General features: G+C 36.8%; 1 protein-coding gene across 1 annotated transcript; it reads right to left on the bottom strand.

Annotated features, from left to right (window-relative positions):
* Nucleotides 1–192: 192 nt before the first annotated feature.
* LOC107494467 (uncharacterized) lies at nt 193–8,532 on the bottom strand. Its single transcript, XM_016115497.3, has 11 exons — nt 8,361–8,532; nt 6,731–7,374; nt 5,912–6,089; nt 5,582–5,810; nt 4,850–4,989; nt 4,309–4,598; nt 3,646–3,858; nt 3,044–3,535; nt 1,864–2,544; nt 1,199–1,741; nt 193–897 (listed from the first exon to the last, which is right to left on the bottom strand). The coding sequence occupies exons 2-11, from the start codon at nt 7,004–7,006 to the stop codon at nt 673–675; spliced, it is 3,267 nt and encodes a 1,088-aa protein (XP_015970983.1). The 5' UTR covers nt 7,007–7,374; nt 8,361–8,532; the 3' UTR covers nt 193–672.
* Nucleotides 8,533–25,772: the final 17,240 nt, after the last annotated feature.

Raw genomic sequence — 25,772 nt, 5'->3', positions numbered from 1 at the left:
CTTGTTTTGAACAACTAAAAGGTGAATTATAGGTGTTCCCTAAATAAGTAGATACTTGTGACTTGGCATCATACCAAAAGTTCCTTCACTAAAATGTAGCTTCTTTATGAGAGAAATCCAGAAAGATACATGTAGACATATATAATGATATAGCCTACAGGGAAGACTAGAGTTGGAAGATTAGATCTCACGGAAGCAAAGAGAGCCCTTTATTTGGAAAACCAGTGTTCCCTTTATTCTATTACATTCTTGAGCTTTTGTGGTAGTAGAGCTTGAAAATCTGCAACCACTTCTTGATCTTTGGCTAAATACTTAACTCAGTTCATTCACTAGATGACACCAAGTTCAGGACCATTATTGACCAGTCTCCAACACCAGAGACATATTAGGAAATGAGTACATTTGAAATCCTAAAGTCATATACAGTGCTAGCAGGGAAGACAAAAAAAAAATAAAGGAACAATCCCAAATGCTAAGAAGATGGAAACTAACACTTCTGATTTGGGAAAATTTAAAAAAAATGTACAGTTCAACTATCTGTACATACTAATTTACACTGGACTAAGAAGTGAGAAAAGATATATGCTAAAATGACAAGGTCCTGAGCAGAGGAAGAGCACGAGAAAGTGCATTCTCCTATGCCATCTTCGTGAGATAAATTAGATGGACACTTTAAGATTGCTTCCTTACTATCTTCACACTACTGTAGAAGCGCTTGAGATCCTTCATGGCCTTTTCTTCAATCTGAATGGAACGAATTGAGGATGGTGTGTCCACTTCAGGCTTGAACCAGCGGCTCACCAAGGTCGACTCCGATGGTGAGCCTTGACCTGTTGCAATGGTGAATCCAGCTGTGCTAGTCTTAGGACTGTGGGAAACGCTTTGGTGTTTCTTTCCCTGTGTTCAAGGGCAAAGTCCTCAGCCAAACACTAGGATATATACTATGAGATACAACAAGGTACCAAACCATAATAATGTAAAAAAACTAATGGATCACACAACACCAAAATGCCCATCATAAATCATATCTGCATTTATATGATTTATATTTAAATCTTTTTTAAACAAAATAGCAAATTGCAATTTAAATTTGTTATTAGGCCACAAGGTTTTTACCCCATGATTTAGAGCAAACAGATCAGTCACAAGAAAAGACAATGTAGTAGAGGCACAAAAAGGGAAGCCTTAATTCACAAACCTGTTGCATCTGGATGTCCCTGAATGATGGCCGAAGTTGAGGAGGGGTTCCTGAAGCAACCCACGGAGGAGTACTTATGTCGGCATCAGATGCATGTGAACCACGAGTTGGGGCAGCAGGGACAACAGGTATTGGACTAGAAGGAAGAAATGAACTCAACTTCACTTTTCCGCTACTGCCAAAATCAGAAAGATCTTCAACCTTAGATTTAGTCATAGATAGCTGGTTTCCCTTTATTTTGCTCTGTTCATCCTGGATATCACGAAGTGAAGCAGAACCCTTGGTGAACTTGGCCCCACCCCATGCAGGACCCTCGTTCCTTGGCGTCGGTGTAGGAGGAGGGTTCACCTCCTCTGGAACATCATCAAGGGCTCCACTCAAAAACATTGATAGCCCACCCTTCTTATTCTTCTTCTTAGAAACTTTTGGTGTTTGTCCCTTGCCTTGCAGCAACTCTATACCATCTTTCTTCTGCACTATCAAGTCTAGATCTTTTGCAGTTGCACCTTGGTCGGTTGTGGTTTTTTCAGCAACCTCTCCCACCTATCAAATGTAACACTTAATTTTCAGAAATCTAACGTGAAAGAAACTATGCAGAAACTAATCAAGGTGTTGACAAAATAAAAATGACTTCTAGTTTCTAACATGAATAAGATTAAACAAACCTTAGACTTAGGAGCCACCATGATGTCAGCTTCCAACAAATCCTTCACAGATTCAGTAATCACTTCACTTGCAGAATACAAAGATTCTACCTCTGCTTGGATGACACTTGATTTATTGCTCTTTCTCCTCTGTTTTTTGGATACTTTACCCTTTTTACTACCTTTGCCTTCTGGCGATGGTGACGGAGAAGATGATTCCTTATTTTGCAAAGTCTCAACAGAAATACCTAGTTCTGCAAGCGAGCTCTCGAGGGAAGACTTGGATTGGATCTTTAAGATCTGCTGGTCATCGAGGAAATGTCCACTAGATTGCTTAGCTTCAAGCATCTCAATCTGCTGCAGCTTCTTTCTTATTGCCCGAATTACCTTGGAGGTTTCTAGATTGGGGTCATCCTTGGGCTGTAGAAAGGAATCTCCTCTTTCATCTTTCTCCAATTTCAACACATTCATTTTCATGGGTTTATCACGAGTCCTTTGAAACTCTATCTCACTATCATCCTCTTCACTGTTAATGATGGCAGGGAAGGTTGCAGTAGGAGTTGGGAGGCGACGGTGTGTCCAAGGCTCAGAAGATCTCTGGTCCAACAACCTCTCAAGGTTAGCCAGAATATCTGGTGCTGTGCTTGCGACAGCATGCGATGAAACTGTGAATATAAAATCAAGGTTGCGCATCACAATCTCCTGAAACAATAAATAATAACTACTTTAGTATAATAATCCCACCTTGCCACATGGGAGTTATCAAGATAACCATAACAACAGTGGCAGAGCCTGGTTAAAGCAAAGAGGGGAGATGGCATTCCCAATCTTCAAATTTTCCATATAAATTATTTGTGATTTTAGTTTGGCACCCCCTCAATTTTTTAATTTTGGCCCATCCTCTTTGTGAAAACTTAAGACCTAATGTTTTGTTGGCCTCCCTACAAAACTCACCTAGATCCACCCCCGCATAACAGCAAAGTCAACGTCAAATATCACGGTACATTTTTTATGGTAATATTTTCCATGTCTGTCCAACTCAATGATACAATAAATATTTCATGTTAAATTTTTTGATAAAGAAACATTAAATGCATTTAGTTTCATTATTATTATGTGTTCCATCAACTATGACTTCAGAAAGACATCATGTTTGATCATTTATATTTGTTAGTAATTTGAAATGCAATAAGATCAGTACCTCACAATACTTTCTCAATTCATCTGCCCCAAGAGAATCGGCAATCTCCAGCAGTTGTATGGCATTTCGTGGCTCCACTAAACATTCTGCTGCTACTTTTTCACAAAGGCTTTTTAAGCTAGGTACAGATTTCTGCCCAAAAGTATCATTTTGTACACTGGATACCATATTATTTGATTCCATGTCATCAAATAAAATGTCTTCATTTAACTCATCCATATCATCCCTATTATTTAACTTGGGTTTTTGCGAGTCCTCAACACCGGTGAGAGGATATTCAGGATGGTACAGCATAGCCACTATTAGTAAATGTGTTTCACCAACAGAAACCGAAGTAGCCTTCTTTACTCCATGCAACCGAGTTGCAACAAGTGGGTTATCCTTACTTTTCTTCCCATCCCACAGGTAAACATCACCAGTACCCGTAACTGCAGCAGTCCAGTACTTTCCAGCAGATATGCTCACCATATTTCTTCCGCACATAGAATATAGCTGTAAAAAGATTTAAGTGAAAAGAAATAAGAAAACTGTTCTATTAAACATGATTGTTTCGTGAATACCATAACATTTGATGGGAGAAGAGAAATTCAGTGAATAGAAACCTGTTGGGATCTGAGATCGGGATCAGATGAGACCCAATAAAATAATGCACCGTCATCTGTAAGTGCCATGCTGTGTACCATTCCCGCAGCTATAGAAACTACCTGAAGTCGTTCCATTCGATGAAACTTTAAAGGAGTGCTCCCACTCTTTTTCAAGTTCCTAGAAATCACTACACGTTTTGGAGTAACTAGTCGATAACCCCAAGTGTACACCTGAAAAAAAAGGGGGGAAATTAAAACCTAAATATGAAAAGCAAAACACATTCCCTAATAAAAGCCACCATGATAAAGAATTTTAAGTCCCATATCCATGCACAAAGAAAAAACCGATTTTAAGTTTGGAACACAGTTTTTAGAAAGAACATTAATTCCCCGGCCCAAAACTGGATCAGCTCTAAAGCTGAGAATTCCAAAATGTTTTTAATTAATTCAATTGTCTATAAAAACAATATAAACATCCATAGCTATAACTTTGTTCATGTTTCAGCGCCCCCTCACCTCTGTATTTCAATAATTCTTAGGAAGTTACAAATTAATCCGTTCAAGATGAAAACAAGAATTGTAAAAAAACATGATGCTTAATGAGGAATCAGGATAAGTAACAGATACAATGCTTTACGTAAGAATATTTTGAAATAAAACAAAAGGGAATAATATAATTACCTCTCCGTCAGATCCTAATACAACTGTGTGATATTTTGCAGCAGAAACCTTGGTTAAAGTCTTTCCCTTCAAGGATTCAACCACATGTGGGGTGTAATTAGATGCTGAGTTTGAGGTTCCATAACCAAGCTGGCCCTCTCTATTTGAACCCCAGGTAAAAACTTCACCTAAATCGGAAACTACAGCTGTGTGCTTGTTTGCTGCAGCAACAGCAACAATTTTTGACCTTAGAGCACTCACTCTCCGAGGTGTTGGTTGTGTATCAACAGAAGTGTATCCCAGCTGTCCCTCTGCAAAAAATGAAACAAGAGAATACCGACATTAACGTCATTTTGATTCCAATGCATCAAAATTAAGTACTAAGAAGACAACCTAATTCTCTCACAAGTAACTCGTGATGTGTAGAATATTACAATTCACAATTGTAGCCAATGAAGGGAAGGGCAGGGATGCAGGGAAAAGGATTTAATTGCATATATTTAATTAATTTGCAGTAACAAGACCCACAGTTGATATGGACACAAGTTTCGTCAACTTTTACCTCTATTGGATCCCCAAGTGAACACTTCCCCACCCTCAGTAGCAATAACAGTATGATGCTTAGCTGCAGCGATTGCCATCACTCTGCGGGAACCCAGACCAGTAGTCACCTGGCGGGGAGTGATGACAGCAGCTTGACCACTGCAATCAGGATAGCAATATGAAATCTGATTGAATATAGTCCAAAAGCATAAACAGGTAACAGGGGTAACCTGCCTCACCTAGAAAAGTTCCAACAAAAAAAATTGATTTTGTGACTATTGCTAAATCGGATTAGCAAGCAAGCCGATCAAAGTAAATTCTCACTTGCTCTTGCTGGGAAACTTGTGTGATAAATTAATAAGCATCAGCATTTTAATTTGTTTTAGAACAGGAACAAGAAAATAATTCAAATCCTCAACAAAAACTTGAAGCATAATTGTGTATGATTTGAGGCCAAACAACTTTATATTCCAAAAAGAAAGTCCTACATCCCAACCCAGCAATGCTTAACCATGAACTTCTTTAACACCTAGAAAGTAAGGAGCATTTAAGGAGCCAAATTGACATTTAATCAAGAGAAGGAAAAAGGAAAAAAAAAAAAAGTCCAAGGTGTACATTACTAACAGGGAACCTACTCAATGTAAATTACCCCCATATTCAATCTTAATAATAACTAAGGAAATTATCCATTCACGGCAATACCAACACTTACAGAAAGCATCATCAGGCTTATTAGAAGCAGACCATATACCTGTGTATGTCAAAATCAGGGTGCCCTAGACGGCCCCCTCTTCCAAATCCCCAAGTATAAACTTCTCCACGCGCAGTAAGTGCCACACTGTGGAACTTTGCTGCAGAGATCAGCTTTATGAATGAACCATTAAGTGAATCAACTTTGCAAGGTAACTTTTGAATGTGAGCATTTCCAGTTCCAAGCTGATAATTTGCACCGCTTCCCCAACTAAAGACCTCAGTAGCCACTAAAGATGAACCAAAAATCAGGTTTTATCCTCAATGACAAATGTCTATTGGCAACAACGATGCTATCTTAATAAAGGAGTCAAAGCATGTGAATTTATACCTGACTTGCGATCATTTCCAGAAACCTGTAACACAGGACCAGATAGAAGATCTACAGGTACTCGAGATCTTGAATCCTCCAGTGTAATAGAAGCACCATGCTGTAGAAGGACACTTGCCACAGCAAGATGACCAAAATGTAGCGCCCTATGAAGGCTACCCCATCCTGATTCGCCATCCTGAAAATGGAAGGGTTCAGAATTGATGGATTTGAAGAACCAAAAGCACCAATCCAATTAAAAACTGCTCAATTATGCAGATATCATGAAATGGAAATTATTTCTCCAATTGGACGAAAATTATAAATTAAAATCTGAATTGATGAAAATTTTCTATATTAAACTTTTAAGCAAAAAGGAACAAAGTCACTTTTGTCAGAAAAAAGAAATGCCGACACAAATGCACCTGAGATCATTTTTTAATTTCAAGAGGCTAGCCATGAGAAACAGAGATTGGATGTGAGTTAAACATAGTTTTCTTAAACATTGCAACATCAAGCTTTTTGAAATTTGAATCCAAGTGGCAAGATTGCTAGCTCATAGCAAAATTGGTGGCAAACATTGGGAACTTTTTGGAACATTGTGATTATATGAGTGTTAATTAGGTCACATCTTGAAACATTGATAACAATAATTCACCATGAAATAATAAACAATTTCTATAACAATAGAGAATATCTTTTGCAGACGTTTCATTCCTTAAAAGACTTTATAATAAAAAAGCAATTAACTCTCCCGGGAACTAAACATAAAGAGATGCCACTGAAACCAACCAGAAAAGAGCGTAAACAAAAAATTCAGAAAACAGAAAGTCATCATACTCGAGCATCAGGATCTGCACCAGCTGCAAGAAGCCTCCTGACAATGGGAATGTGATTTCTCCAAATTGCAAGATGAAGAGGAGTCAGCCCAAAGGAGTTCCTCACATTGATATTACCCCCACTCTTCTTCAATAATGTCAAGACCGTCTCTAATTCATTTACCGATCCTTCTCGCACAACAAGCCAGAGATCTTTCTGGGATCCGGCAGCTGAAGTTTTGCGACCACCTGTTGGCAAATTCTGCTTCTGTGTTTGTGGAGAAACAGCTATTTCCATTATTTGAGGATGGGGAACCGATGATATATTAGCTGTGTCACAATATTTTATAGGCTTGAAAGATGACTCAATGGCTCAGCTGTTTTGTTCCCCTACGATCATATAATGTCAAAGGCCAGATTCTAACTAACAACTTGTGCTCTACAAACCAGACTACACTTGAATCCCCGTAAAAGATAACACTGGCCTTGAGTCGATAACTTGATTTTTACTAATCCATGGTAATTTGATATGGAAATCCAAAACATCAACGTCCAGTTACAATTGGCACCAACTCTTCGCTAATCTACCACCGAGATTATCATTGTCATGACTTTATGTAGCAGCCATCGACAAATATCAGCGCATTTCAATGATCACAGGGAAATCTACCATTGAAAGCAAAAATGATAAGTTCATTTATTTGATATACAAACCACTCAAGGGAAAATAATAATACCCAGGCACACAAACATGCACGGAAGATACAACTGAAATCATATAAGCTTGTAAGAATCAACAGATCAAAACTCAAACAAGTCTTAAAATTGAAGCCACTAAAATTGATCCTTTGGAGGAAAGAAGAAAAAGGAGCATAAAGCAAAATGTACCATAAATATATCACCAAAACAAGATCACAAGGTAATGTACTATCCATATAAACTATAACAAGATCAAAATGAACTCCTCTAGCCGGAATTTAGAGTTGAAACAGTGAGAATGCAAGATCCACTGATTTAGTAATTCACATGGATAATCATCTATTCTATTCTTCATGTAATCATAATCCCAAAAAAAAAAAAAAACAAAGGCATTGTTGCAGCCCTTTGGTGCAGGAAAAAGAACAAACATTTGGTGTGCAAAAGTTGGAAAGCAAAAAAAATGAAGGATTAGAAGTCAATTGAGATGATGAAACCAATTACATCAGACAGGTTTCCTATTTGATCTGTGTAAATGATAACTCATTCCTTGGTGCTTCTACTTCAATAAATACTTTTCTTAACCTCAACGATTACTAAAAGAATTGAATCGTGAAATGACAACAGAATCAAGAGAAAACACAATGCTGGAAACAATTAAAAACTTACACAGTTCCACCAACACAAGTAAGAAAAAGAAAAAGGCAAACTCGACAAAATTGAATCAGAGGGCTCAGAAACAGAACAAACAACAGCATCGTATCACCGAGCCACAAAAAAAAAGGAAAGAAATTTCAGCTAGATCGCCAACCCTAGATGAAAACTTCTAACAGAAAAAAAAAACGAAAATTTTAAGACAGAGTTGAACAAAGAAACCGAATCAAATGAAAACAAAACTACAAGCAAAGGGTAAAAACTGATCTAACAAAAATGGGGGAACAAATGTGTCAACTAACCTCGTAGCGTGTTGGAAATTGAACGCAAAACAGTGAGAAAAGATCGTGAAGTTGTTCTTGAGAAGAAAGAGTTAAGCAGCGAAGAGAAGAGAAAAAACAGTTTATAGAAAAGAGAGGATGGCGATTTTTTGGTGTAACAAAAAGAGTATCGAAACTCAGAATATACCCTTTAGCCAAAGCATAAAAATGGTTTAATAAAAATAAAATTATATTTTGGTTTCTCCGAATGAAATTAAAAAAAAAGGTTTAATATGTTATTGGTTTTTTCGAACTGAAAATTGGGAAATTTTTGGAAAGCGAGAGAAACGGAAAAAGCGAGAAAAAGAAATAGTCTTGAGTGACGAAACTACCTTTTAAGTGGAGGGTAATGTGGGGTTTTCGGATAAATGAGTGCTTGGACTGAAACGCCCCTGACTCGGCGACCACGAGAGGAGAGAGAAAGAGTGGTCATTGGTCATTCCAACGAAGAGTAGGTCTGAGTTGTCGCTTCGACCACAGCCCTGTTTCTCCGCAAAACAAGTGTGAGACCATGCAACACATGGCACTTCCAGAATTAGCCACGTGGTCACAAAGATTGAATAATAAACTACTCATATTAAATTCATAGAATAGTTCTTCTCTAATTTTTTTTAATAATTGAAGAAATAACGTGTGATTTTTCTATTAATTTAATAAATAAAACCAAAAATAATAGAAAATTAAAAATTATATTTTATATTTTTAATTTGTTTAAGAATCGAAAGGATCATTCTCTAAATTCATAACTACAATATACACACGGTAAATAGATCGACCGTATATTATAAGGCTCCGTTCCAGTTTCATTTCTTGTTTTAATCTTTAAAAACAAAGAATATCTAAAATTAGGATAAAATGCTTAAATAAACTAAGACTTAAAATAAAAAATATTACGTAAATTGAAAAAGCTCTACATACAAGTCATTAGGGCTTGTATGCTTTATAAGTTCATTAAGTAATAAAACAAAAATACGCGCTGCTCCACATACGTTGTATACACGCGCCATATAAGATTCCGCGTATATTTAACTACCAAATTTAAAAGATTTGTTTCCTTCTTTGTTTTCGTTATTTTGAGATTTGGTTGTTCTTTTTCTCGCGCCTCTTCCCTCCTTCTTCTTCTCCACCGTTCTTTTCCTCTCCTTTTCTCACTGGTATGTTCTTCGTTTACGTTACTTTCTTCTCTCTCTGCAACTCGAGCTTCGTTTTCTATTTTGATTTGTTGTTTTCTGAAATCAAAGTTTGAACTCGTTTTGAAGATAATGGATCATTCAACCTCAGATTATCAGCTGAATCCAGGCGAAGTGGATTATGAATTTGAATCTAATGAAGTTCCTGAAGTTTGATTTACATAGGATTAGTATGAATTTTCTTTCAGTAATTTGTATTGCATTGTGTAGTTGAAAAATTGCTGAACATTGACTGTGAAACTAACACTTTAACATGAATCTGTCGACTCAATGTATTATTTTGTGATTAATTATCTGAAATTTATAGCAGACGCTCGGATGTAGATCAGGTCTTTTTTGGGTGTATTTTTGCTAGAAGTGTGGGTGTATCTACACTTTACTGGTTTTTTGTTATTTTAATTGAGTTGTTGTTGTTCAAGTGTATTATATCAGACATGATTGGGTGTGTTTTTAGTTTTTGACATGGTGTATTCTGCAGCCTGTGTATTGACAGTTTATGGCTTTAAAGGTCATTCTGTAGTTGAGTTGTAGCGGTTCGGGTGTATCATGTTAGACATGATTGGGTGTATTTGAAGCATATCTATGGGTGTATTCACAGTTTCTGACATGGTGTATTGTGCAGCCTGTCTCGGTTGTTGATGACGAGTTTGTTCCGAAGGTTGGAATGACCTTTACCGCCCTTGAAGATGCTGGAAAATTTTACAGGAACTATGCCAAGGCTGCAGGTTTCTCTACAAGAGTTCGGTGCACAAATAGGAAGGGAAACGAGATTAAGAATCAACTGATTACATGTAGCAGAGAGGGAAAATGGAAATCCAAAATATCTCCAACCGAGAAGACCAATCCGACAGCCAGTTTAAACTGTCCTGCAAGAATTTATATACACACATTGAAGGATGTCGGTGCTTGGATCATTTCAAAGGTTGTGCTCGATCATTCACACCCCTGTTGTCCAAGTAAAGCAGAGATGCTCAAACAGCACAGGGAATTAAGCATGTCCATTCGTCGTACGATAGAGAATAACGAGGAGGCCGGTATCACACCAAGCAAAACCTACCAATCATTTGTTGCGGCTGCCGGGGGTCACCGCGAGTTAAATTTTATCGAAAAGGACGTGAGGAATTACATTACCAGGGAAGTGCGGAATGTTTCCGAACAAGAAGATGCAAAGGAATTCGGGAAATATTTCTTAAGAATGAAAGAGAAGAATCCGAATTTCTTTTTTGAGCTCGAACTCGAGGAGGATCAATCGATTAAGCTGGCTTTTTGGGCCGACGCAAGAAGCAGAGCCGCTTGGCTTTTTGGGCCGATGCAAGAAGCAGAGCTGCCTTTGAGTATTTCGGAGACGTCATTTCATTCGACACTGCCTACAATACAAACAGGTAACAAACTGCCCCTGTTTATGATGCTAAATTAATTTTTTTTATGAATCCGCAGCAGAGGTGTATATTGGCTGTTTCATTGGGTGTATACGAAGCATTTGGTGGGGTGTACCTAATGATTTTGAATTCTGGAACATGGTAATTTGTTTCAGGTATAATTTGGTCTGTGGTTCTTTTGTCGGGGTGAATCACCACGGTCAGTCAACACTTCTCGGATGCTCTTTGATGAAGAATGAAGAAATTGAATCATTCAAATGGTTATTTCAATGCTGGCTTCATTGCATGGGAGGAAACGCTCCGAAAGGGTTTCTCACAGATCAGTGCGCATCAATGAAAAGGGCTTTAGAGGTCTGTATGCCAACAACAGTTCACCGTTGGTGTATTTGGCACATCATGAAGAAGATTCCAAGCAAACTAAATGGATACAAGGGACATGCCGATATTGAACAAGAAATGAGCCAAGTTGTTTGGAACTCTCATAGCAAAGACTCATTCGATAGGAATTGGAATGATTTTCTACTGAATTTTGGTCTTGCGGACAACAAGTGGCTTTCAGGTAATGTCTTTTTAAAATCTGCAGCAGACGTGTAAATTGCATGTTCCCTCAGGTGTATTTATAGTCTGTGTTTGGGTGTATTATGCAGATCTGTACGAAGACCGTCACATATGGGTTCCTATCTATCTGGATCACCACTTCTGGGCAGGGATGAGAAGCACACAAAGGAGCGAGAGCATGCATTCATTTTTTAACAAGTATATCACCCGGAATAGCTCGCTTATTCAGTTCGTCAAACAATACGATAATTGCCTCGGAAGCAGGGAGCAAGCAGAGAGAGAATCAGATGCTGCAGATTTTCATACGGTCATACCGTGTGCAACCAAATCCTCCATTGAAGCTCAGTTTCAAGATGCGTACACTCATGCAAAGTTTAGGGAAGTCCAAGCGCAATTCAGAGGAAAGGCAAATTGCATCACCAGATTAAAGAATTCCGCTCTAGGCTATTCAGTATACGAAGTCGGAGAACAAGTTTCCAGCTCAATATTCAACAAGTTCGCGGTTACTTACGACTCAGTTGAAGCCGAGGTAAAATGCCAATGCTTATTATTCGAGTCGAGAGGGATACTGTGCCGTCACGCACTAAGCGTGTTAAGCTTCGAACAAGTAAGCCAAGTGTCACCTAGATATATACTGGAACGATGGAGCAAGAAGGTAAAGAGGCGACACACACACATCAAGAGCAGCCACGATGAGCCACTGATGGAGCCAAGAAGCAAAAGGTTCGACCAATTAGTTTTTCGTTCGCAAAATATTTGCGAATTTGCATCCGAATCGGAGGAGCTGACTGCAATTCTGTACCGTACGTACGATAACGTCATGGCCGAGATGGAATCATTAAAAGCCAAAAGGAAGGGGACATCTTCTTTATCCCACGAAGACGCCAACTTGGAATCCGTTAACGAGCTTCAAAGCCCCCCAAGGATTCGAACAAGAGGACGTCCAAAAAATAGGCTACGTTCAAAGCTGGACAAACAGATTGCAAATGCCACAAAGAAGAAGAAGACGAAAGTTTTAAGCGAGGTAAAAGTAATGTTCTTTAAATTTGTGGCGATTGAGTTTACTTTTCTCGTTAATAGTTTAGCTAATGTGTGAGTGTTATATTCAGATAAACCTGTTTGATGCTGCATCAGCGGTGCATTCAAATTCCAGCCAATATCAAGGACACGTTATGAATAATCAGTTCAGGGTACTAGCAGCAGGGGATAACTCTTTGGGTGTATAGTTTTAGAGAATATGGGTGTAAAATCACTGTTTCTTTTGGGTGTATTTTTGTTCATTCACAATTTACATATAGCTACATATATAGATACATATAGAACAAAAGCTGTAAAAATTCACAGGTTATGGGTTTATATTTGATTTGATTTTTTCTTCATCTTTTAGTACATGTAATTCATACAATTTGAATACAGCACAGACAGTTTGGGTGTATATTTTATGCAATCTTGGGTGTATTATTAGACTTGCGTTGGGTGTAACAGTTTATAATTTGCGTTTATATATGCCTTGATTTTTTTCTTCATATTTTACCACCTGTAATACAGCTTTTGAATACAGTACAGACAGTTTAACAGCACAGATAGTTTAACTATGGAAAAAAATATACATGGAATAGAAGTTGTTGATAAATGGCAAATATTTACATCATTTGTTCAATTTACAAACTACCCAGCAGTTGGATTACGCAGTTTATATATCATCAGAATTTATCTGACAAAACGGACTCAATAATACAGAGGATGGCTTTGACAGCCTTATAGCATTACTCTCTCTCTAATTGCCCGATCTCTCTCTTTATTCATCTCACTGAATAGTATCCGCGAAGCATACTCCACTCTATAGTGGTCCACCTCCTCCTACAATTAAAAAGTATATTCTGTTTAAACAGCAATATTAATTCAGTAAAGTAATACAGAGTTATATAGTTCTAAAGACAGTTACCTGTGGCCAATTTTCCCATTCATACTTCCCCTTTTTAATATTTTCTGGCTCAATTAACTCCATCCACTTCATAACGTAGATAGCGCAGTCATAGCTAAAAACGAAGAAAATAGATTACAAATCTCATCTACGAAAGTTTAATGTTTAGAGTCACAAATTTATACCTTGATTTTTGGCCTGATATTTTAACATATGATGATTTAATTTCCTTCTCCTTCTCGCCTTTCTGCAGAGGTTCCCCGCCGGCATATGCTCTCAATCTTGAAAATACATATCCCTTAAATACCAAAACAAATCAGTAATACACCCGAATGAATGGGACAAGATACACCCAACTGAATGGACAATATACACCCAACACAACTTAAAGTAAAGAAGACAGAGGCAACTTACAGTGAATTTATTAAGCTTCTTTCTCTTTTCGCCGGGAGCTTTTTTGTGTAGGGGGTCAAGTATATGACATCTCCACTTTGGTGTATCTATCAGCCATAACCACCAATGCCCCGAGTAGCAAACAGGTGCAAAAATCTGAAGGATTGCCACATTTTCAACAGTGTGTTATTTTATTTGGCATATAAGTAAAGAAGTGTACTAACAAATTTAGCAAATGAAAACTTACATATGGATGCGAAGTTAATTTTTTTCTATCTATGAAGGGAATAAAACTCGGGTAGTTTTTCACCCTGAATTCCTTATTCGTTTTCGGTGATATGAATTCCCCGTTTGGGTGATCCGAAAGTGCCATGTTCTGCAAGAATTGCGAAAATAGAAATAAAATACTGAAAATACACCCAAGTGAATACTTTAAATACACCCAAATGACTACACAACTTACACCCACTTGAACGTAAAAAATACACCCAAATCAACACAGAAAATACACCCAAAGTTCATAGAAGTAACACTTACCACAATATCAGGGGAAGACAGTATATTTGTACTTGAAACCTCTTTTCATTTTTCTGGTTGAGGATGTGGCAGATGGCAGATACAATCTAGAAATATATGCCGAAATCAATTTTACATTAATAAACATTGCAGTTGACTTTGGTGTAAAAATATTAATGTTATTCTAATATTACCGGTGTAAAAACATTAATGTTATTCTAATATTACCTCGGCTTCTATATAAGTTCCCGCCTGGAGTGATGCAAGGTGCATTTTAATCAAAATGTATTTATCTTGGGCAATCAGAGTGCACATGTGCTCATACTCGTTAGTATTGCCATCTGCGTCTTCCTTCAGTCTCGTCCCCAGATGTAGCACTTTTGTTTCATATCATCCATAATCTAATTTATTCCCTCAGGAGTTTCAAACTTCCCAGAACTTTCTCCTCCAATCTCCCTTTGAATTTCTGGACTTTCGTTTTTTCCTTTTGCCGCACTGCTTGCTAATTTTTGGACCAAATTGTCTAATTGTTCCATCAAATTTGCAGTTTCTGGAGATTTTGCGCTTTCTGTCTCCTGCGTTGACGCTCCCTCCTGGCTTGAATCAGTCAAGCCAAGGCTGAATGATGGCACTGGATCTGTTTTAGGAACATAGGATGCTGTCCGTGCCATCATCATAAGGGCAGCAACGTCTTCCAGCGGCTGGATGACTGCGTCATCATGTATAACGTATTATAAGAATAAGAATATACAGATGATAAGAAAAGATTGATTTTAGTCTGATGAACTTACATTTTAGTTGGAGTCGGGGGAAGCGTGGTGTGGTTTCTTGAAGTTGTTGGGGGGTTCAGGAGTGCTGCACAGTTACAAAAAATTAATCATGGCGTAAAAAAAACAAATCAGGAACAATATACACCCAAACTGTTACCAACTATACACCCGAACTTTAACCCAGTATACACCCAATACTATTTCTTACGTTTCTCTAGTTCCTTCTATCTGAGGCAGAGGGGTTGGTTCAAAATCTGACTCAGGTGTTTCTTGAAGTTCCGGCACAGTGGTTGTTTGGGAGGTGTTTGTTCCCTCACAACCATCATATTCGAATCAGCCGGCTCACTGGCTGATTGGTCAGCCGGACTCAACCTAAAATACACCCAAAGAAAGTCAATAAATACACCCGAACAACTCAAAAAGAAGACAGGCTTTGTTTTTTGAGAACTTACATACTTGCAGTTTTTGCTTTTTTTTCCTGCCTTTTTTTTCTTGAATAAAATAATAAAGGGCTTTTTTTTCTAAAAAAAATATATACAGAATTAGAAGTAGAAGATAATATAAGAACAAAGGTAACGGTTATTTGAAAGAGAAATTACATGCTCTCTGACGGCTGGTTTACACTACTCTGTTCTGTGCGTCCTTGAGAGGAAGGATCATCACTTCCCAAGTTCACAGCCGGTATTCTAAATAGATTTCATGTTATTCAGACAAAATAAGAGACAGGTATTAAATACACCCAAATGAATGAACAAGATACAACGAATTGAATGGACAATATACACCCAAGACAACAAACGAAATATTCCAACTTAATAAACAACATACACCCAACTTGATCCACAAAATACACCCAAATAGTTCCACAAAATACACCCAAATCATGATAACAAGATTTTATTAAATAAAGCTTCTTACGTTTCAGAGGAGACATAGCGACCTTCTGTCGATCGCAGGTCAGCTTGGTTCTCCCTGCGAAACAAGAAACAATTATTAGCAAAGAAAACACACCAAAATCTGAAATAGACAGCCGAGCAAGACATACTCCTCTACAGCAGATTTATCAACGTTTTCCCTTAGCAATTCATCTAGCTCTTCACTTGATATTGCATATCTCTCACTACATTCATAAAAGAAGATTTTAACAAAAATAATTACGATGATAGACGGTAATATAGCTTACGAGATACTGTACCTATCAAAGTATTGATCTTCTTCAGGAGGTGAATCCTCCACAACAACTTTTTTCTTCTTTGGTTGTGTTCTGGGTGGAAAAAAAAAAGAGTACCAATCAGATATAAAAAATTAATTTTATCACAGAATATTATCCAAAGAAGTGCTTACTTTTTTGGTGTTGTTTTTGTCTTTTTCTTTTTCTTTTCCTTTTCCACCGGTGATGATTCTTCGCTCCTATAAGTTAATAATAGACACTTCAGTTAATACACGAAATCTGTATAATCAAGCCAAAAGAAAAGAGTAATAATTTCAGGACATTACTCATCACTTGATTCAGATTCAGATTCTGAATCAGAATCTGACTCCTCTTGACTCTTCTTTCTTTTTCTGGAGTCCATTCTGGAAGGCAAAAAATCATTATTTAGAACATTCTAAAAATACACCCAAATGAATGCACAAAATACACCCAACTGAATATACAATATACACCCAACGCAGCAAACGAAACACACCCAGCTTAATAAACTACATACACCCAACGTGATCAACAAAATACACCCAACTCGAAAAAGAAATTACACCCAAGTACGGTACTTACTTTTTTCCCTTTTTGCTGGGGTGTTTCCTTCCTGAATCCTCTGAGTCTTCTTGAGTCTCAGACTCAGAGGTAGAAGTGTCACTGTCAGAAGTTTCTGTCTCCGAAGACGATGTTGAACTCGCTTTCCTTTTTTGTTTTTTTTTATTTCTTGTTTTTTTTCATTTTTTTCATTTTTTTTTCATTTTTTCTCTTGTCTCCGCCATCTTCACAATCCCCTGAAACATTAGATATTTTAGTTAGCAGCATTCAGGTAAATAAAATACATCCAACATATTATGTTTACTTACCAAAATTTCCTCTCTTTCTGCAGTCATTCTTTCCACCAACTCCTCCTTACTCTAGTTGGCAATCCAGGGCTTTGGTGGTCTTTCAGCCCTCTTCTTGCCTTTGTTTTTTGAAAGATGAAAGTAAATTATCATCAGGGCAAACAGGCAGCCATCAATTGCCTTCTTCTTTTTCTCCTTGTAGTCTGTGATGCCCTTGACCATGAAGGTCAAAATATGCCCCCCCAGTTTCGCTCCGATATGCTGTCCATCTTAAAAATTGGGGCCAGGTGCACAGGAGATATTTTGTTTATTGTCGTTGGCAAAAGGAACGCCATCTGAATATAGAGGATGAAAATCCTCTTGAACATCAGGCGTTTCTCTTCGTTGCCAACGCCGATTTCCATCATCTCATCGGTAAGACTTTTGAGGGTCTTACCCTGGAATCTTCTAAAAATTATTTTGTCATCATCAGAAAGTTTCTTATACTCAACTTTCTCAGGAAATAGATCTCCTACAAAAAGGAAGACAACAAAGTATCAAAGTCGGTTCAAATACAACCAAGCATCAACTTAATATACACCCAAGCAACAACTTAATATACACCTATAATTTTGAGCTAATTACCTGTTGCATTAATGCCAAGCGCATGACCTATCTTTCTTGGGGTTATTTTGAAAGAACCATATCCTGTTTCCAGTCTGTTCTCCCCAAGTTTGAAGTTGTTTGCCAGCTCCCTTAACAGTTGGTGATGCACCCTTAGTGGTGGGATGTGCATCAAGCTACCGAATCCGAGATCCCTCACAATCGCCTTCTTCTCCTCAGTCATGTTTCTGAACTTATCACTTAGGAGATGTGTGGCACACTTAAGGTCTTTTGTTTGGTTTCTTGCTGCCATTTTCTCTGAAACGAAAAATACAACCAAAGATATCAGTAGATACACCCATATATATGAGTCAGATACACCCATTAATAACAGTAAGATATACCCATTGATAACAGTAAGATACACCCATATATATGAATCAGATACACCCAAAGATATCAGTAAGATACACCCATTGATAACAGTGAGATACACCCATAGATATGGTTCAGATACATCCATATATATATCAGTCAGATATCACTCAAACATGCTTCAATATCAAGCAACATTACAATGTCAAGCAGTATACACCCCCAATATACGGAATATACCCCAAAAATCATTACCAGAAGATCTAGAACAACAAGAATAACAGGAGAACTTAGAATAACAACGTAGAAGAACAGTGTAACAAAGAAGCAAGAATAACAGTAAACCCTAGAACAACGACGTAGAAGAAAAGTAAAACCTAGTTCGTAATGAACTTACCTTGAGTATTGTTACTTTGTTTTCTCTTCAGATTGTTGATGGAGAGTTTGATGGTGTTTTGATGGAGGTTTCGAAGGTTAGCGACGACTTGAATGTTTTGAACTTCGATTTTCGCTCGAAAATGGAAGGGTTTCCCTGTTTTCGAATCGCCTTGGGAAGTGGAAGAAGTGGAAGAAGTGGAAGAGTCTGTCATAACGCGTAGCATACGTAACCGTTTGAGTGTTGAGCGCGTGAATGTGACGCTCCATGTAATCTCTCTTCATGCGCGTGAGTTGTATTTGGGTTGGGCCAACTTGTAAGCTTGTAAGCTTGTATGTGTAGCAGGCCCCAATTAATTATTAACTTAATGGTCTTCTCTCTGATTTTAAATTTTTCATCACATAAAATTCCGTGCAATTCCAAAATAATTTGGATGGTCTAATTAATTCTTTGTTTAGTTATTCTTGAACTTTTTTTACAATATTTTAAAAATTCTTTATTTATCTGGATAGATTTTGTCTTAGTAAAAATATTTTTTTCATTTAAATTATCTTCATACGATAGAGATATCTCATGTCAAAAATATTAAAATTAATAGAATATTTTTTTAAAATTATGTAGTTAAAAATCTAATTAGTTCTTATTTATGGATATTTTTGTGGAGAAATATTTAATTAATCCTAACATTTTTTAGACTAGAAAATACTTAATTATAAAACTAAAAATAGTTTAGAGACCTAATTAAAAAAAATTATAAAAACTTAATTGTAAATTTGATAAAACTATAAGGATTAATAGAATAATTATTCTATTTTAATATTATTAATTATGTCTAAAAATTGATATTTAATTATTTTTAAATATTGATAAAAATATACATTTTAAAATTTAATCTTTTTAAATAATTTCATACTTTTATTTAATTGCGTTCAAGTTAACGCATTGAACCACCAATAAAGTAATAACCAAATCAGACGTATTCTATTAGATAGAGTTTGGTATGTGATATTAAATTGAGATTGGAGAACTAAGACTCAATATTATAATTAATAGTCAGATATTAGAACTAAAGTTTTAGTTTTAAGACACAAAATTTCAATCATTCAATACTTACTGAAAATAGAGACATATGAGATTAAAAATTTTAGAACAGAAACTAAAATTTTAACAAATAATTTCTTTTCAAAATACCCTCATTTCAAATTAATAATTTCAATTTTACCTTCATTCAATTCTTCTACCACCAACACCTATCGCCGCATCCAGGACCACCATCTCTTATCTCCCAACTCTACTCCATCTTTTATCCCTACGATCACGATCATCATTCTTTTTTGCAATCCATCACCACCTACAACAATAATACCAAGAACAACAACATCATAAATATATCTCAAAATTAGAATCGAGAGAGAAGAAAAAAAATAGAAAAGAAAAAAGGCAAGAAAGGAAGGAAGAGGAGACATCAACGCAAAAAGAGGAGTCGCCGAAGGTACTGGATCAGAGTGGACCGTGGATGCTAGACAACAGCGTTGAAGGTAGCGGCTGCTACTTGCGTCGAAGAGTTGTGCGACGCATAGGAAAAAGAGAGTGAAAAGAGTGAGATAACGCTCTTAGTGAAGAGAATGGCAATATTGACAATATAGAATAATAGTAAATATCAATAATTTGTATCAGTGCTAAATTGAATTAAACTGATTCGATTTATTATATATGAGTTGTTCAATAGTAAATTGAATAAACTAGATTCGATTTAGTACTCATGCATTATATTTTAAATATCAATTCTTAATAATTCGAATCAAATAATTTTAATTTTTTAATAATCATACTAATTCGATTCAAACTGATTCGATTTAGTATTAAAATATGTAATTCAAATTAAATCCATTCGATTTATATAGATATATGTATAAATATATTTACGTTGGGGCCTGCTACACATACAAGCTTACAAGCTTACAAGTTGGCCCAGACCAAATACAACTCACGCGCATGAAGAGAGATTACATGGAGCGTCACATTCACATGCTCAACACTCAAACGGTTACGTATGCTACGCATTATGGCAGACTCTTCCACTTCTTCCACTTCTTCCACTTCCCAAGGCGATTTGAAAACAAGGAAACCCTTCCATTTTCGAGCGAAAATCGAAGTTCAAAACATACAAGTCGTCGCTAACCTTCGAAACCTCCATCAAAACACCATCAAACTCTCCATCAACAATCTGAAGAGAAAACAAAGCAACAATACTCAAGGTAAGTTCATTACGAACTAGGTTTTACTTTTCTTCTACGTCATTGTTCTAGGGTTTACTGTTATTCTTGCTTCTTTGTTACACTGTTCTTCTACGTTGTTGTTCTAAGTTCTCCTGTTATTCTTGTTGTTCTAGATCTTCTGGTAATGATTTTTGGGGGTATATTCCATATATTGGGGGGTGTATACTGCTTGACATTGTAATGTTGCTTGATATTGAAGCATGTTTGAGTGATATCTGACTGATATATATATGGATGTATCTGAATTATATCTATGGGTGTATCTCACTGTTATCAATGGGTGTATCTTACTGATATCTTTGGGTGTATCTGATTCATATATATGGGTGTATCTTACTGTTATCAATGGGTGTATCTTACTGTTATTAATGGGTGTATCTGACTCATATATATGGGTGTATCGTACTGATATCTTTGGTTGTATTTTTTGTTTCAGAGAAAATGGCAGCAAGAAACCAAACAAAAGACCTTAAGTGTGCCACACATCTCCTAAGTGATAAGTTCAGAAACATGATTGAGGAGAAGAAGGCGATTGTGAGGGATCTCGGATTCGGTGGCTTGATGCACATCCCACCACTAAGGGTGCATCACCAACTGTTAAGGGAGCTGGCAAAGAACTTCAAACTTGGGGAGAACAGACTGGAAACAGGATATGGTTCTTTCAAAATAACCCCAAGAAAGATAGGTCATGCGCTTGACATTAATGCAACAGGTAATTAGCTCAAAATTATAGGTGTATATTAAGTTGTTGCTTGGGTGTATATTAAGTTGATGCTTGGTTGTATTTGAACCGACTTTGATACTTTGTTGTCTTCCTTTTTGTAGGAGATCTATTTCCTGAGAAAGTTGAGTATAAGAAACTTTTCTGATGATGACAAAATAATTTTTAGAAGATTCTAGGGTAAAACCCTCAAAAGTCTTACCGATGAGATGATGGAAATCGGCGTTGGCAACGAAGAGGAATGCCTGATGTTCAAGAGGATTTTCATCCTCTATATTCAGATGGCGTTCCTTTTGCCAACGACGATAAACAAAATATCCCCTGTGCACCTGGCCCCAATTTTTAAGATGGACGGCATATCGGAGCGAAACTGGGGGGGCATGTTTTGACCTTCATGGTCAAGGGCATCACAGACTACAAGAAAAAAAAGAAGAAGGCAATTGATGGTTGCCTGTTTGTCCTGATGATAATTTACTTTCATCTTTCAAAAAACAAAGGCAAGAAGAGGGCTGAAAGACCACCAAAGCCCTGAATTGCCAACTGGAGTAAGGAGGAGTTGGTGGAAAGAATGACTGCAGAAAGAGAGAAAATTTTGGTAAGTAAACATAATATGTTGGATGTATTTTATTTACCTGAATGCTACTAATTAAAATATCTAATGTTTCAGGGGATTGTGAAGATGGCGGAGACAAGAGAAAAAATGAAAAAAATGAAAAAAAAGAAAAAAACAAGAAATAAAAAAAACAAAAAAAAGGAAGGCGAGTTCAACATCGTCTTCGGAGACAGAAACTACTGACAGTGACACTTCTACCTCTGAGTCTGAGACTCAAGAAGACTCAGAGGATTCAGAAAGAAAACACCCCAGCAAAAAGGGGAAAAAGTAAGTACCGTACTTGGGTGTAATTTCTTTTTCGAGTTGGGTGTATTTTGTTGATCACGTTGGGTGTATGTAGTTTATTAAGCTGGGTGTGTTTCGTTTGCTGCGTTGGGTATATATTGTATATTCAGTTGGGTGTATCTTGTGCATTCATTTGGGTGTATTTTTAGAATGTTCTAAATAATGATTTTTTGCCTTCCAGAATGGACTCCAGAAAAAGAAAGAAGTGTCAAGAGGAGTCAGATTCTGATTCAGAATCTGAATCTGAATCAAGTGATGAGTAATGTCCTGAAATTATTACTCCTTTCTTTTGGCTTGATTGTACAGATTTTGTGTATTAACTGAAGTGTCTATTATTAACTTATAGGAGCGAAGAATCATCACCGGTGGAGAAGGAAAAGAAAAAGAAAAAGACAAAAACAACACCAAAAACGTAAGCACTTCTTTGGATAATATTCTGTGATAAAATTAATTTTTTATATCTGATTGGTACTCTTTTTTTTCCACCCAGAACACAACCAAAAAAGAAAAAAGTTGTTGTGGAGGATTCACCTCCTGAAGAAGATCAATACTTTAATGGGTACAGTACCTCGTAAGCTATATTACCGTTTATCATCGTAATTATTTTTTTTAAAATCTTCTTTTATGAATGTAGTGAGAGATATGAAATATCAAGTGAAGAGCTAGATGAATTGCTAAAAGAAAACGTTGATAAATCTGCTGCAGAGGGGTATGTCTTGCTCGGCTGTCTATTTCAGATTTTGGTGTGTTTTCTTTGCTAATAATTGTTTCTTGTTTCGCAGGGAGAATCAAGCTGACCTGCGATCGACAGAAGGTCGCTATGTCTCCTCTGAAACGTAAGAAGCTTTATTTAGTAAAATCTTGTTATCATGATTTGGGTGTATTTTGTGGAACCATTTGGGTGTATTTTGTGGATCAAGTTGGGTGTATGTTGTTTATTAAGTTGGAATATTTCGTTTGTTGTCTTGGGTGTATATTGTCCATTCAATTCGTTGTATCTTGTTCATTCATTTGGGTGTATTTAATACCTGTCTCTTATTTTGTCTGAATAACATGAAATCTGTTTAGAATATCGGCTGTGAACTTGGGAAGTGATGATCCTTCATCTCAAGGACGCACAAAACAGAGTAGTGTAAACCAGCCGTCAGAGAGCATGTAATTTCTCTTTCAAATAACCGTTACTTTTGTTCTTATATTACCTTCTACTTCTAATTCTGTATATAATTTTTGTAGAAAAAAAAGCCCTTTATTATTTTATTCAAGAAAAAAAAGGCAGGAAAAAAAGCAAAAACTGCAAGTATGTAAGTTCTCAAAAAACAAAGTCTGTCTTTTTTTGAGTTGTTCGGGTGTATTTATTGACTTTCTTTGGGTGTATTTTAGGTTGAGTCCGGCTGATTCGAATATGATGGTTGTGAGGGAACAGACACCGTCGGATGCGCTTGCAATGTGAGTTTTTCAAGAATATTTCAACCTTATAACCTTATTATTTTCAAAGGCATTGTTAACCTTTCATTTTTCTTCTTGTTTAGAGTCCCGATTCAAGTTTTTGTGCCGCCATCCCAAACAACCACTGTGCCGGAACCAATCTTTTCTTATCATCCGTATATTCTTATTCTTATAATATGTTATACATGATGACACAGTCATCCAGTCGCAGAAGACGTTGCTGCCCTTATGATGATGGCACGGACAGCATCCTATGTTCCTAAAACAGATCTAGTGCCATCATTCAGCCTTGGCTTGACTGATTCAAGCCAGGAGGGAGTGTCAACGCAGGAGACAGAAAGCGCAAAATCTCCAGAAACTGCAAATTTGCTGGAACAATTAGACAATTTGGTCCAAAAATTAGCAAGCAGTGCGGCGAAGGGAAAAAACGAAAGTCCAGAAATTCAAAGGAAGACTGGGGGAGAAAGTTCTGGGAAGTTTGAAACTCCTGAGGGAATAAATCAGATTACGGATGATATGAAACAAAAGTGCTACATCTGGGGGCGAGACTGAAGGAAGACGCAGATGGCAATACTAACGAGTATGAGCACATGTGCACTCTGATTGCCCAAGATAAATACATATTGATTAGAATGCACCTTGCATCCCTCCAGGCAAAAAGTGATATAGAATCTGCGGTAATATTAGAATAACATTAATATTTTTACACCAAAGTCAACTGCAATGTTTATTAATGTAAAATTCATTTCGGCATATATTTCTAGATTGTATCTGCCATCTGCCACATCCTCAACCAGAAAAATGAAAAGAGGTTTCAAGAACAAATATACTGTCTCCCCCTGATATTGTGGTAAGTGTTACTTCTATGAACTTTGGGTGTATTTTTTACGTTCAAGTGGGTGTAAGTTGTGTAGTCATTTGGGTGTATTTAAAGTATTCACTTGGGTGTATTTCCAGTATTTTATTTCTATTTTCGCAATTCTTGCAGAACATGACACTTTCGGATCACCCAAACGGGGAATTCATATCACCAAAAACGAATAAGGAATTCAGGGTGAAAAACTACCCGAGTTTTATTCCCTTCATAGATAGAAAAAAATTAACTTCGCATCCATATGTAAGTTTTCATTTGCTAAATTTGTTAGTACGCTTCTTTACTTATATGCCAAATAAAATAACACACTGTTGAAAATGTGGCAATCCTTCAGATTTTTGCACCTGTTTGCTACTCGGGGTATTGGTGGTTATGGCTGATAGATACAACGAAGCGGAGATGTCATATACTTGACCCGCTACACAAAAAAGCTCCAGGCGAAGAGAGAAAGAAGCTTAATAAATTCACTGTAAGTTGCCTCTGTCTTCTTTACTTTAAGTTGTGTTGGGTGTATATTGTCCATTCAGTTGGGTGTATCTTGTGCATTCATTCGGGTGTATTACTGATTTGTTTTGGTATTTAAGGGATATGTATTTTCAAGATTGAGAGCATATGCCGGCGGGAAACCTCTGCAGAAAGGCGAGAAGGAGAAGGAAATTAAATCATCATATGTTAAAATATCAGGCCAAAAATCAAGGTATAAATTTGTGACTCTAAACATTAAACTTTCGTAGATGAGATTTGTAATCTATTTTCTTCGTTTTCAGCTATGACTGCGCTATCTACGTTATGAAGTGGATGGAGTTAATTGAGCCAGAAAACATTAAAAAGGGGAAGTATGAATGGGATAATTGGCCACAGGTAACTGTCTTTAGAACTATATAACTCTGTATTACTTTACTGAATTAATATTGCTGTTTAAACAGAATATACTTTTTAATTGTAGGAGGAGGTGGACCACTATAGAGTGGAGTATGCTTCGCGGATACTATTCAGTGAGATGAATAAAGAGAGAGATCGGGCAATTAGAGAGAGTAATGCTATAGGCTGTCAAAGCCATCCTCTGTATTATT

Source organism: Arachis duranensis, chromosome 6, assembly GCF_000817695.3.
Source record: "Arachis duranensis cultivar V14167 chromosome 6, aradu.V14167.gnm2.J7QH, whole genome shotgun sequence".
Taxonomy (NCBI): domain Eukaryota; kingdom Viridiplantae; phylum Streptophyta; class Magnoliopsida; order Fabales; family Fabaceae; genus Arachis; species Arachis duranensis.
The sequence above is the reverse complement of the archived record's forward strand: the minus strand, read 5'-3'. Positions and strand labels throughout refer to the sequence as shown.